Source organism: Triturus cristatus, chromosome 11, assembly GCF_964204655.1.
Source record: "Triturus cristatus chromosome 11, aTriCri1.1, whole genome shotgun sequence".
NCBI classification, from domain to species: domain Eukaryota; kingdom Metazoa; phylum Chordata; class Amphibia; order Caudata; family Salamandridae; genus Triturus; species Triturus cristatus.
Window position 1 is genome coordinate 1005804218 of NC_140594.1, and position 14583 is coordinate 1005818800.

The window sequence follows — 14583 nt, forward strand, 5'->3', positions numbered from 1 at the left end:
CTGTCAAATTTGCTGTAACTTCGTTCAGTAGTTTTCGGAATACTGCATTCCAAAAAAGTCTATGGAAAATGTATGGGGATTTTACGTTTTGGGCAAATCCCCTTTTTCTCTGCCTCCCCTTGATGGATCACCCCAAAACCTTCCACGAAGAAATTAGCCAAAGCAGTGAAACTTTATGGAAAGCTTTGTGAAGGTTTGTCAAAGGCATTTCTTATGGAACCCCAAACCTATCTATAACCTCTAGTGGCGAACGCCTATTTTGTGTGTGTTTGTGTGTGTGTGTGTGTGTGTGTGTGTGTATATATATATATATATATATATATATATATATCACGCTCCAAACAACCCTAAGGAAATCACTAATCACTGGGGACTCACGGGGCATGGTGTAATCATTTTATTTCAAGCAGCCGTGTTTCGGGGTTGACCTTAATCAATGCTTGTTTGGAATGCATTAACACAGCAGGTAGTGATTTTTTATGAACAGGAAAAACCTTTAAATATGTCCGCCAGAACCGTAGGATTACCACCAGGATGGTAGGAGTCCTTCTTGCCTCATGAACATTTCACAAATGGGAGTGTCCCAGCTGAATTTACGATTCACTACCTGCTGTGTTAATGCATTTCAAACAAGTATTGATAAAGGCCAACGCCGAAACTTGTCAGCTTGAAATAAAATGATTACACCGTGTCCGTGATTTCCTTAGGGATGCTTGGAGCATGATAAGCATGTGGGCCCACCTCCACAACATGGAGCGGCACCCATCCTGAGTGCAGAATAGTGCTTGGTGGACCTGCGGATGGGGTGTGTGTGGGGTGTGTGTGTGTGTGTGTGTGTATGTGTATGTCAAGCTAGAAACTGACAAATATTTTGCCATTTTTACAGCCAAGTTTTTAGCTGTTGATGATAGAATTCACTACTCTACTGTTTGTAATGTTTGGCCTTGCATACATTGATGAATCTGCATTATTGTAAGTACTTTTCTCTTGTTTAAAGGTCCGGAAACTTCTCAGTGTCACTCCAGTGAAGGAATTGTTGAATGAGAAATGGAGATCTTTTGGGTACAAAAACTTCATGGTGTGGATGTGCTGCTACATTATGTACATTGTGATATTTACTACTATCAGCATGTACCGCCCATTGGAACCAATACCTCCAGAAGAAAGCGATAACATGACTATCATGAAACTCAAACCCCTTGCAGTGAGTAGATGCATTCTAAGTGGTGGTCATCTTAACATTATTTTATGTGTCGGGATTTGATCTTTTTGGAAAGTTACATTTATTTATTTTTTTTACTTTGCAGGAAGATATTGAAACAATGGTATATATTTTAATAGAAACTCTAGAGATGATAATAGGGATTATTTTTAGCTAATCTATTTTAAAAAAATGAAAAGAAGAGTGTAATAGTGAGAGGCAACAGTAACCTATGATGTTAGAAGAAAATATGGAAATGTACAGGTCGGCATGTGTACTTTCAGAATGTGTAATATTATAATGGGTTACATATCATTGAAACAGTTTCTGAGGTGGATAGGATATTATGCAAAACATGTTTCTGTGTTTCAAGTGCATTCCATCAATTAGCTTTATATAAATCATATCTGTATGTGTTTTATTCCTAAAACCAGTTATACTTTCATTGCCCACGATCTTGATAGTAGAACTTTTGAATAATTACATTTTACTAGATTTTATTTTCCTTTGTTATCCAGTTCACTTCTACACATCAGCCCTCTGTAGCATGCTGGGAAGGTTCATACATTAATAGATTATATTTTCCTTTATTATCCAATTCACTTCTAAATATTAGCCTGCTGTACCATTCTGGGAAGGTACATGCATTTATAGCATCTCTGTGCTACTCATGTTTATTTAGCACAAACCATATTTCAATTTAGGATCTTTTTGATGTTGATATCCTTAAAAATGTGTCCTCTTTCCCTGTCAAACTTCAGAATATTGTTTTTTTGTGGTAAAAGGAAAATTTTCAATGTTACCTAATTTTCTCTGCATGCTGGCATGTGTTATCCTTGCAGATTTAGTCTTTGCTCAGAAGCATTAAACAACCATAGGTGATGGTATCAACTTCACCTAGAGGAGTAAACATCGACTCGGACAGTCTTTTAACACCTTCCGGTCTGATCCTCAATTCTAAATTAAATTCTTTAGCAAGATCAGAGGAGAGTTAATCAAAGGGATCAAATTGAACCCTAATGCAGATAAATGTAGGCAAATGACTGGTATGTCTCCCTTCTGGATGCTTTCATGACTTTGACTATCCCATCAATGTTGGTCTGGATGAACGTTTAGTCCCTTGTCTGGGCTCTCTTTTGGAAACTTCTTAATCTTGTTCTACTCCTGAGAATGTCCTCAAAACATTTGTTGAAAGAACAAGCACCAACCCCATTAGCAAAACCTCATCTTTTATGTTGAAATTAGAACAATGGAATTTTTTCTAATGCCCACCTTTAGTCATGTGACACCGGGCAAAAGGTTGATATGGAATGTATAATAAAAACAACTTTATCTAAGTTGGCTTGATAGGGAAATGGCTTTTTACATATGCTTTTCATCACTTAGTTAAAGACCAGCGAGCATATTTGAGACAAATGTAGCTTCAGTGCCACATGCATTAGGAATGGCAGTGAGGATTTAAACAAGCATTTGCAATGCAATAAGTCTCGCATTCATGCAAGTTTGAGCTATTGACATTGTAAATGACAATGCCTTTTATGTATGTTTTGGATTTTAAAACATAAATAAAAGGCATTGTCATTTACAATACTAATAGCTTCAACTCTCGCAAATGCGAGACCTATTGCACTGCAATAAAGAGCTTTCTGCTTGTTAGATTGTAAAAGTCAGAGGAAGAGACCGGCCTGCGACGTCTTCAAAGTAGTGATACATAGTGCAGTGATGAAGATGTGTAAGTGTTGTAAATTACATAGACACAATGTGTGAAGTGAGAGTTAGGTTTGATCCGAGCTATAAACACTAACAATATGCTCCAACACATTTCACTCTGTGATTACACTTTCGAGGCTCAGCGGGGGGGGCAATTTACGACTGCAGTGTGAAGTCATTGCTATCTTTGGCCTAATTGAAGTCATTGCTATCTTTAGCCTAAAACACTCCAGCTGTAGTAGGGCCCTGGCTTCACCCCCTGGTTCAGGGCGGGTTGTGCTTTATGGCAGGCATGGAGGGAGGAATGGTTTCTGCTGCAGCTCCGGCCTCGTACAGTGCCCCTGCTATTACTAGTGAGCGAGAGTTGCTGAGGTGGTTGTATTGGTATTGGTGGTGGTGGTATTGCTGGTGGTGGCATTAGTATTGGTGGTGGTGGAATTGGTGGTGATGGTATTGGTGGTGGTGGTATTGGTGGTATTGAGGGTGGTGGTATTGGTGGTGGCATTGGTGGTATTGATGGTGGTGGTATTGGTGGTGGTAGTATTAGTGGCGTTATTGGTATTGGTGGTGGTGGTACTGGTATTGGTGGTGATGGTATTGGTGATCGTGGTGGTATTGGTGGTGCTATTGGAGATATTGGTGGTTGTGGTGGTATTGGTGGTGGTATTTGTGGTGGGGGTATTGGTGTTGGTTTTATTGGTGGTGGAGGTGGTATTGGTGGTGGTATTGGTATTGATGATGGTATCGGTATTGGTGTTATTGTTGGGGGTGGTATTGGTGGTGGTAATGTGGTGGTATTGGTGATGGTATTGGCAGTGGTGGTATTTCCGGTGGTGGTATTTCCGGTGGTGGTATTGGTGGTATTGTTAGTGGTGGTATTGGTGGTATTGTTAGTGGTGGTATTAGTGGTGCTGATATTGGTGGTGGTATTGGTGGAGGTGGTGGTATTGGTGGTGGTAGTATTGGTGGAGGTAGGATTGGTGGTGGTATTGGTGGTGGTGGTATTGGTGGTGGTGATGGTATTGGTGGAGGTGATGGTATTGGTGGTGGGGTATTGGTGGTGGTGGTGGTATTGCTATTGGTGGTATTGGTAGTATTTGTAGTGGTGGTATTGGTGGTGGTGATATTGGTGGTGGTGGTATTGATGGTGGTTGTTAGAACCGGGGTCATCGATTCTGACACGGTAGCTTGGCGCAAGGCAGGAAGGCACCCGAAGGCAATGTGTTAAGCAGTTGTGCAGCACACACTCACACTGACTCAGTAATGTGCACGCAATGAAGAGACACCACACCAGGCTGTTTTATAAAACAAGACTCTTTATCTAATTCAAGTCAGAGCAGTCGATAGGGCAGATAATCTCAGAGCAACAGTAAATTCACTTCACTTCAAAACATTAGTAAATTCCTTCAAGTACATCAGAACAGCAGAACTTCCTGCAGGTAAAAAGGCAGGAGTAACAACCTTCTCACTGCAAGTATCACTGTAGGTAATGCAGTGCAGGTTAAACACATAGGCTTCAATGCATTCAGGTACATTCAATTCAACAAATAGCTTCAGGCAGGTTTGCAAATGACATGAGAACATTTCTTAAGGCACTTTCAATAGTGTACCATCCCTTGTGTGGGCATTCAACACCAAGAACACTTGGTAGGCATGAACTCACTTTTGGCAATACTTCCTGGGTAGGGCAGGTCACACAGCGCCCTCCGCTATGTAGCACAAAGATTAACTCGTAATGGGGATGCAATCGGTGATCAGGCCAGATCTCTACCGGCCTTCTACATTCAATCAGAGAGGGAGCAGTCAGAGGAAGCACACTTTAGGCATCTGCCCCCCTCAGTCACACTCAGCGCGATGTTGAAACGGGGCGCCGTCCCCTCGTTTCCCCACTAACCACTTGGTCTTTGCGGGGGAAGTTGCAGCCACAAATATCGCTGGACGCCTCCTCCCCGGTCAGGACGCTCCTCTCTGCACGTGGGGCTTCGGCCGGGGGAGGCGGATCGGTGCGCTGCTAAAGCTGGCAAAGTTACAGCTTCCCTTGTAGAGGGGGCGGAAAGACACTCCTCGATCCACCCGGAGCCTCGCAGATCCTTGCAGGTGTGGCCGGCAGCAGGCCCAGGGCCTCCGTAGGCCTCGAGACCCGGGAGCCAATCACAGCAACCTGAGGGGGGCGCGGCCGATGATGCTGCCGGTGCCCTGGTTGCTGGGCAACGCCTCCTTTCCACGCAGCAGGCCTAGCGCAGCCTGGATTCAATCACTGCGGCTTTGATTTACGCGGCGCCTGGGCTGCGGCGGTGATTCGGGCCTCAGCTTCTCCTGGCTTAGCGGCGCCCGGGCTGCAGCGGTGATCGCGACACAGCGCTTCTTTCTGCAGCGACCCCGAGGTCGCGGCGGTGAGTTTCGCACACATCGCTTCTCAGTACAAGGCACAGAGGCCGCAGTGGTGATCCTGGGCAGAGCGCTTTGTTATCTCTTAGCGCGGGGGCCACGGCGGTGATTTTTGGACACAGCGCTTACACACTTCCAAGCGCAGGGGCTGCGGCGGTGATTCCGGGACACAGCAGGAGCGCGCTGCACAGCGCACAGCAGGGTGGGCAGTTCGCTCAGGCCAGCAGCCGCGTGGGCAGCCAATTCGGGTAGTGCAGCGCTAAGGGAGCACAGCGCTTGTAGCAGGGCGCAGGTTATCGAAGCCCAGCACTTAGAAGCACAGCGCTTTACCTGGTGATCCCCCAGTAGCAGCAGCGCTCACAGGGTCCTCAGCGCTTCAGTCCCAGCGCAGGTGGTAGTGACATCTTGGTTGCGGTTTTTTTGGTTGCAGTATCTTGGGAGAAACGGTAGGGGGTTGGATTGGCAGGCACAAGAGGCAGGATGGTATCCTGCGGAACACTGGAGTTGGTCTCCTGGGTTTCCCACTCACTGGGCAAGGTCAGCAGGCTGGCAGAGCCCCTCAGCTATCTTGGATACAGCAGGGCCTAAGCTCAGTCAGACTCAGTAGTGTAGGTTCCCCCCTAGGCCTAACAGCCTATACTCCGGCAGAGGTTCCCCCAGGTCCAGTGGTGCCCCAACTGACTAGTTAGGTTTCCCTCCTTTCCTCTTATACCCCTAGGTCAGGTGACCCTCCTGAAAGGCGGCAAAGTATAACTCCCCTGGGCTGGAAGGTTCCAGGGGCTTCTACCATGTCTGTCTATGTGACAAAAAGGCGGGACGGCAAGGATACAGTAACAGTATATCCCAGCCTGATCCTAACTACTGGTGCTTGTATGTACAATGGCCACTCCGCAGTAGCAGGGGCCTGTGGCAGCCATATTATTAGGGGAGAGCACCTGCCCCTCAGCACTGTTTGGCAGTGGTAAGGCGCCCAGAGGCCTAGGTCCAACAAAAAGATGGTGGCAAAAATGAGGCGAAAAGGGAAACAAATGGGGTAAGACCACACTAGGGCTGACAGGTCTAACAGTGGTGGTATTGGTGGTGGTAGTATTGGTTTTGGTGATATTGGTGGTGGTGATATTGGTGGTGGTGGTGGTATTGTGGTTGTATTGGTGGTGATGTTATTGGTGGTGGTGATGGTATTGGTGGTGGTGGTGGTATTGGTGGTGGTATTGCTATTGGTGGTATTTGTGGTGGAGCATTGGTGGTGGTGGTATTGGTGGTGGTGGTATTGGTGGAGGTGGTATTGGGGGAGGTGGTATTGGGGGAGGTGGTATTAGTGGTGGTGATATTGGTGGTGGTGGTATTGGTGGTGATGGTATTGGTGGTGGTATTGGTGGTATTATTGGTGGTGGTATTGGTGGTGGTGATATAGGCAGTGGTGGTATTGGTAGTGATATTGGTATTTGTGGTGGTGGTATTGGTATTGGTGGTGGTGGTATTGGTGGTGGTGGTGGTGGTATTGGTATTGGTGGTGGTATTGGTGGTGGTGATATAGGCAGTGGTGGTATTGGTGGTGGTGGTGGTATTGGTGTTTGTGGTGGTGGTATTGGTGGTGGTGGTGTTGGTGGTGGTGGCATTGGTGGTGGTATTGGTGGTGGAATTGGTGGTTGTGGTATTGGTGGTGGTGATAGTGGTGGTGGTATAGGTGGTGGGGGTGGTATTGGTGGTGGTGGTGGTATTGGTGGTGGTGGTAGTGATATTGGTAGGAGTGGTGGTGGTGATATTGGTGGTAGTGGTATTGGTGGTAGTGGTATTGGTGATGGTGGTAATGGTGGTGGTGATAGTGGTGGCATTGTTAGTGGTGGTAGTGTTGGTGCAGGTATTGGTGGTGGTATTGGTGCTGGTGGTATTGGTGGTGGTGGTATTGGATTGGTGGTGGTTGTATTGGTGGTGGTTGTATTGATGGTGGTGGTATTGGTGGTGGTGGTGGTATTGGTGGTGGTAGTATTGTAGGTATTGCTATTGGTGGTATTGGTATTGGTGGTGGTATTGGTGGTGGTATTGGTGGTGATGGTATTGGTGGTGGTGGTGGAGGTGGTGGTATTGGTGGTGGTGTTGTTAATGAAACCCTGTCAGGTGGCCTTAGTGCAGATGACACGTGACACAGATGTGCTGTTGTCAGCTTCATCCCATTAGCACACGATTATGTGCTACCTGGAATTCACATGACTTCATTTGCAAATCATTTCTAAATAGTGTTATGGGGACAGCTATGCTGCTTAAAAAACACAAGTGGTTTCAGCTGAATCAGCGCATGTCTGGCCTATAATAAGAGAAATTCAATAAAGTAAATAGTGCTTACAGACTAAATAACAGGTCCTGTGTAAGAACTGAAGTAAAGGAGCCAGTAGCCATGGGAGGTTACAAATGAAGACACAGACGTACTAAGGAGGGACTAACAAGCCTATTAATGAATCCGAAGGCAGCATTTACGAAAGACAATAACACAAGCCAATGAAAAATATGGGCAGAGAGTGGGCGCTGGCTTCTCTTCCATACTCTACTACAGCAGTCTTGCAGCGCGAGAAGCGTGTGCATGCTGCCGCTAGGCTCAACCTAGGAAAGGAAAATGTAACACATTAAAACCTTTTTGCTGTAAAATGTAACCATTTAGGAGCTGCACTACCCCAAACTCAAGGTACAAACCCAAACCTACCATGTTTCACCATCCCACCCAGATCCTGCACCTAAGCCTGAGTCAGGTGGTTCATCCTCTACATAGAGCTAATGAGCTCTAGACAGTCTAGTAGAATTTCTAAGCCATAAGATTGTTGTTTTTCCCTTTGGTGCTCAGGATTTGGCAAACGTTAAATGACAATGGCTGCAAAACATTATTGTTCAAGTGTAAGTGATTTTTTACCTAGTAAGCAGTATCTGTATTAGTAAACCCCTGTTTAATCTCCCTGATCCCTTAATATGAAAAGTATAATTCCACCAATACCATCACCACCAATACCATCTTGTTCCTCTGATCTTAAATTAGTCTGGAAGCACCATTTCCATCCTGATTGGTCCATAAATTCAGCCTTTCGTGGACAACCCTCCACTTGCGTCTCAGGGCTATCTGCCACTGTTAGGTCCATCACAATTTTCATTTAGTAAATCTCAGCCTTTTTGATTGTATCATCATTGTTTCTGTACGATGTCCAATAATACGTTTCCTGCTAGCTTTTATCCTTGCCAGGCAATAACATAACCCTAATAATAGCCTGTTTTTATATATAGACCTTTAAATTGCACTTCTGCCGTTTCTAAGAACTGTAAAGGACAGGTGTTACTGTTACCCAAATGGATAGTATTTATTTTAACCACCTCAGAAGGATTGAAGACCATGATGGGATTTATAATAATGAACTGCATGGTATTCTAGATGCCAGTGCCAAATATTTACCCAATGAGACATTCTACAAGCATTAAGATAAATGTACAGTAAAATACTTTCTAAAGTTGGGAGTATCAAAATTGCAGGATTGGTATCTTTCTACTGAGAAAAGTAATTGGGTCAATCCTCTATCTGTTTGTCAGTTTGCGAAAGCTTCTTAGAGGTCATGACGTCAATGGTTCAGCGATGGTTACATGTTTTCTATACCCCCAACATTGGCTGAAGTAGGCCATTGAGATTAAAATACTTATTGCCATTTAAGTTCAGACTTCGCTGAAATCGTTAGTTAAAATATGGAGATCGGCATCACTTAAGGACAATATAGCCCATGTGGGATATTGTGCATATCCCACATAACCACAGTCTTGAAGCTACATCTTTTACTTTGTGTACATTTTTGTAATTACTTTCCTCTGTTCATTCAGGCATTTTATGTTGCTTTCATTCCTGCTATCTCAGGTGTACATTTGCTCTATCATTCACCATCCTATAAAAAATGGATCTCTTATCTTTGCATTATTTTGCTTCCATTTCATCTACTTAAAGCTTTTTAAATAGTTTTACTTATCTATCTAAAAATTCTGAATATGCTGATGAGTATATACAATTACCTGAGTGGGCTAAAATTGCAGGGGCCCTAAGCAACAATTTGTCACACTTACTTATGGTGCTAATATTGGTCACTTACCATCACTGCCTGACTATGGAGGATAAAGACAACCAAGAGGCCTGCTCTTGGTCAGCCCATACACACAGCACCCCAATTGGAGCATTCAAGCAACTCAATAAAAAGTCACATGCAGCCAACTCAACAAAACATAATATCGGTGATCATACAATCAAGGTGTTTGATGATGCTGACGCGCACACCAATTACCACTGAAAATACATAGGCATCTTATATTTTCACAGGTGTGGACATTAATTTCTGCCAACTCACTGATTTGTTTGGTACTGATAATACACCAACAGAAGTCCGCCATCACGGGGGGGATGAACATATCAGAATTCAAATGTCAATATGACATGTAAAAAACAAAATTTAAAACACTAGAGGTCTGTGCTCACATGACAGGGCAGCACAACCTACCCAGGGATAGAAGAAAATAGATACAGGTTGAACGCTGTGGGTCACACAACCTATGGGAGCACCCTCACTTTGAGCCAACTCATCACTATTCTATAATCATCCAGTCAGCTCCTAGGTGCCATTGAAAATGAAGGACATTGCACAGCATACAAACCTTGTAACATGACTTCTGTATCATCAAGGAAATTTACTAATGATATATATTAGAAACAGTAACTTTTGACACATATTCCAGTGGTTGGTTCACCATCTAGACTGATGTCAGTTTATTTCTTATGTTTTAGTCTGGAGACCTTTTTTCAGCTGTAATATCTAGTTTAAGTGGGGTATTGTTTAAGATTCAGCCTTAAGTAATTTTTGCCATATTGACCATGATATGCAACATTTTTTCTAGGCGTCATATGTAACAAAAGAAGACTATTTGAGACTAACTGGAGAATTGATAACTATAGTTGGAGCTGTCATAATACTATTCTGTGAGGTAAATACTTGATTAAAAGAATATTGAAGGTACAAAGCCAGATCTGTCATTGTCAGAAACGTTTCACACTGATATCTTAACAAAATATCTTGCTTGTTTTCAGATTCCCCATCTCATCAAAATTGGACCAAAACACTACATTGGACATATATCTGTAGGAGGACCATTTTCTTTACTAATGTACGTTAAATGATCAGGTTATGTAAATGTTATCTTTTGTACAAAGCCAAAAAAACTTCAAAAGTTGGATACTGAGTTGCAAAATACCACACATGAGTAACAATACCTTGACCCTCTTAGACCAGCAGGTTGTTTGGGGGATGTTACCCAATAGTAGGAGCAATGCAGGGTTTTGAAATAAAGGGAGTGGTTAATTATTTGAATTTGAAATGATCCTAGAGCTGGCTGCATTGTGGCTCCTTACTCCTTATTGATTGTTGTTGTTTTAGTTTTGTTTTATTAAGTGGATGATGTGGGAAAGAGTCATTATTTGATAATATTTTGACGCTATCTCCATCATCCGATGGTTATGTATTATAATTTGAGTTTTCTGACTTCTGCAACTGACACTATGAATGGTAAAAAAAAAAAGGTCATTTTTTTTTATTGTTTCAGTTAATTAAGACCATAACAATACAGTTACTAAAATGTAGAACTGCAATAAAAGTTTTGTTCTCCTAAAAGTCATAAAAATCTTTTGTTTAACAATTATTACACTCAAGTTTATATAGAAATATCATAGTTCAGTCGATTTAATTATTAATAAAATGCAGACGTTTTCAAAGTACGTAGTGTGCAGTAAGTGAATCCGGAGCATTGTTTGACACGTAGTCCGCTATATGAAAATTAAAAAATATTCCTCCCAGTGTTCTTACATTGTTCTCCCTTGTGTTCGGAAAACACGATCTGCCACTGACCAGTCCGTCTTATTTGGTGTTCGGGAACAATGCACAAGATTCTGTTTTTAATGCTTGAGCATGAATGGGGAGGAACTTTATTAGTTGGCAGTTCAAAGAAGTGTCTGTTGGATCGAAGCCCGCTATAATTGCCCATCTGCAAGTCCTTATACCTCTAATGTTCATGGCATGTTTTAATAAAGTGGTACAAAAGGGGGTGGTGATGAACGGAGCATCAGAACCAATCAAACACTCACACCCAGTCAACAGATCTGGGTTTGATCCATCACCGTTCTTTAGCCCACTCTGCCACCCCAGTTCAGACATGGCCATATGCAAATCAGTCTGACACTGTCCCTCATGGGAACAGTCCAGCCCGAACTGCCAAGCCATGCCTTCCCTGGACCGGAAACAAGCTTCCTAGGACTGGTTTCTGGCATTTCAGCCGTCTTCAGCCAGGCTTGCTTGAATCCAGTGGCAAAGTGAGCAAGGGACTCACGTCTGAGCATACCCTGCCAACTTATGGTGGACAAAGCGGTACAAAAGGGGGTGGCGATGGACGGAGCATCAGAACCAATCAAACACTCACACCCAGTCAACAGATCTGGGTTTGATCCATCACCGTTCTTTAGCCCACTCTGTCACCCCAGTTCAGACATGGCCATATGCAAATCAGTCTGACCCTGTCCCTCATGGGAACACTCATGGGTCAGGGTATGCTCAGACGTGAGTCCCTTGCTCACTTTGCCAATGGATTCAAGCAAGCCTGGCTGAAGACGGCTGAAATGCCAGAAACCAGTCCTAGGAAGCTTGTCTCCGGTCCAGGGAAGACATGGCTTGGCAGTTCGGGCTGGACTGTTCCCATGAGGCACAGGGTCAGACTGATTTGCAGATGGCCATGTCTGAACTGGGGTGGCAGAGTGGGCTAAAGAACGGTGATGTATTAAACCCAGATCAGTTGATTGGGGGTGAGTGCTTGCAATGTTCAACACTCCGTCCATCATTCCCTTTGGTTTTGCTATGTTTTAATAAAGTGGCCTGTGCTTGTGATCATTTAGACAGAAGGCAGACTAGGTGGACAAGGTCCTCTTTGCTGCTCCCACATAGTCTACATTCTTTCGACCCTTTGTAGACCCAAGATGGCTCGTCCGCAATGGACGGCAGTTTGCCTGGGCGCAAGGCCATTAGTTGTAGCTTTCTGTAGGCCGAGAACGTGATAATTAAATATGGTGCTGGGGAGAGTGTCTTCTAGTTAGTCATTACCATTCAAGAGTGTTTTCTCGTACTGAAAGTATTTTTATCAACTAGCAGCGAATGAAATTTTGCTGATTTATTTATAGTTTGCTTAAAGGCTGAGTAGGGTAGGTTGGTTTCCCAAAGCTCACCTAATGCTTTTTTTAGGTATTGATTGTATGGGGACTTTTCATTTTTGTATAAAATAAAAAGATGAATTCCCTGGTAGAGAACTAAAATAGATACCACAATGATTGTAACAAATACAGTCTAAAGCCCATATGCTATAACATGTACAATGTCAAATTAAACTATAACAATATTAAAATGATTTAAAAAATTTTTTTTTTTTTTTTATATAAAATGACAATATAAAATTTTTGGGTTTTGTTAACACCAAAGCAAGTATAATCCCACCGTTACATATCACATTATACAAACCTATGAAGTTAGAAAATTAATGCACAACAATACCAATATAGGATATAATCATCACAATAAAACAATTTTATCTGATTCCTATTCTGAACCCATACACTTAACAGAGAGACAGAAACAGACATTTTATTTTGTCATTATTGTAACACATCCGTTTTTAAAATTTCAAGAAACTTTTCTTAAGAACAATCTAATCGTAATGTGTCTCAAAGAAAAGCTATTCATACGGATTGTGTCAAAGATAGCGTCGACGCGTTTCGATGGTTTTAACTAATACTCCATCTTTATCAAGACTACAATAACGTCCCTCTTGTTATAGGTACTGGTTGGTTGCCGTTGTTAATCACTCCTTATATCATATAATGCGGTTTCCAAATATATTAATATAGTCGATTAATCTTTGCCATTGGGTTGGTTAAAATCTCATTACACACGTTAGTAATCGCCTTATGTTTAAGGACCATTCATCGTCTTCGTGCCTACATGTGCAAACACACCATATTTCTAAATATCCAATAACTTGCCGGCCGTATGGTTCCCGTTTTTTAAAAAATATATAGAAAGTAAATAACTCTCCCAAAGTGCCGGTTGTGAACCGCTGTTTTGGTCACAAAATACTGTGTAAAGATTCCTACGTGGCAAAAGGCTTCGCGTGTAATCATTTTATTATTGTTATAGTTTAATTTGACATTGTACATGTTCTAGCATATGGGCTTTAGACTGTATTTGTTACAATCATTGTGGTCTACTGTAAGGCGATTATGTCACGTGATGCCCAATTTTGAAGGGGCCAGCCGTCTTCTAGCCATTTCTTGGCTCTGGCTATATTCCATGAGATAAGGGGAAAGGTGTCTTGGCTGTTGTTCTTTGTCTGTTGTCAAGGTTGTTCAGCGTACCTGCTAGCCAGCTCCAGTGATCCATGACGGGTTCAGTACTTGCTTCCTCCCCGGATTTTTCCATGCTACAACTTACTGTTGGTGGGCTGTGCCCCCTTGCATTCTGGAGGACTAAATGAACCTGTTCTTTTGTCGCCGGGGTATACCCCACGTTTCCCTTCTCCACCGATGTATCCATTAGTGGGCCTGGGTACCGTGGTTTGACTGGTCTCGAGAGCCTTAAGCCCCATGTGTCAAATTGTTGTTTAAAGGTCATAATTAGCTGAACGATCTCCTCCGTTTGCATGTCGTGAGAGTTTGCTCCATGGTCTTGTTGTGTCCTGCCTTGCAGAATTCCACTGAAAGTAGGTGGGCTAAATTTAGATGTTTTAGCCCGGGGATAGTTGCAATCAGTTTGAGTATGTTGCCCCTATTTAAGGTGTCATGCAACCCCTGGGAATCATACTCTGGTGTTAATAGTAGTTGTTGTAGTTGTTGTCCATACTTCCCTGTTCTGCTGCTGTTACTGACTTCTTGGTTTGTTACTGTCAGGGTAGATATTTGTATTCTACACTTGCCGCCATTAGGCTTATTGCTCATTTCGACTTCTTGTAGTGTAATTGTTAGTGGTGGCCTGCTGGCCTGGTTGTTCTCTTTCCCAGTTACGCCGAGGAAATTACTTTGGGGTGTTAGTTCCTTTCCAAAGGTTGCATGTGCACCATCCCAAAGGGCGGCTTCCCCCTTATTATTTATGCTGACTCTAAGGCCTCCGTGTGGTAAAACGGTCTTTGTGGCTGAGCTAGGAGGTGGGCTCTTGGCGTTCTTATTTGGGATGGTCTTGGTGTCC

At 43.1% G+C, this 14583-nt stretch overlaps 1 protein-coding gene across 1 annotated transcript in view; it reads left to right on the forward strand.

Annotated features, from left to right (window-relative positions):
* Window positions 1-14583, forward strand: part of LOC146785832 (transient receptor potential cation channel subfamily V member 6-like) — a 304076-nt gene that overhangs the window by 213988 nt on the left and 75505 nt on the right. The window contains exons 11-13 of the mRNA XM_085635166.1: window positions 998-1204; window positions 10208-10294; window positions 10398-10474. Coding sequence (XP_085491292.1) covers window positions 998-1204; window positions 10208-10294; window positions 10398-10474 — 371 coding nt within the window. The remainder of the gene's footprint in view (window positions 1-997; window positions 1205-10207; window positions 10295-10397; window positions 10475-14583) is intronic.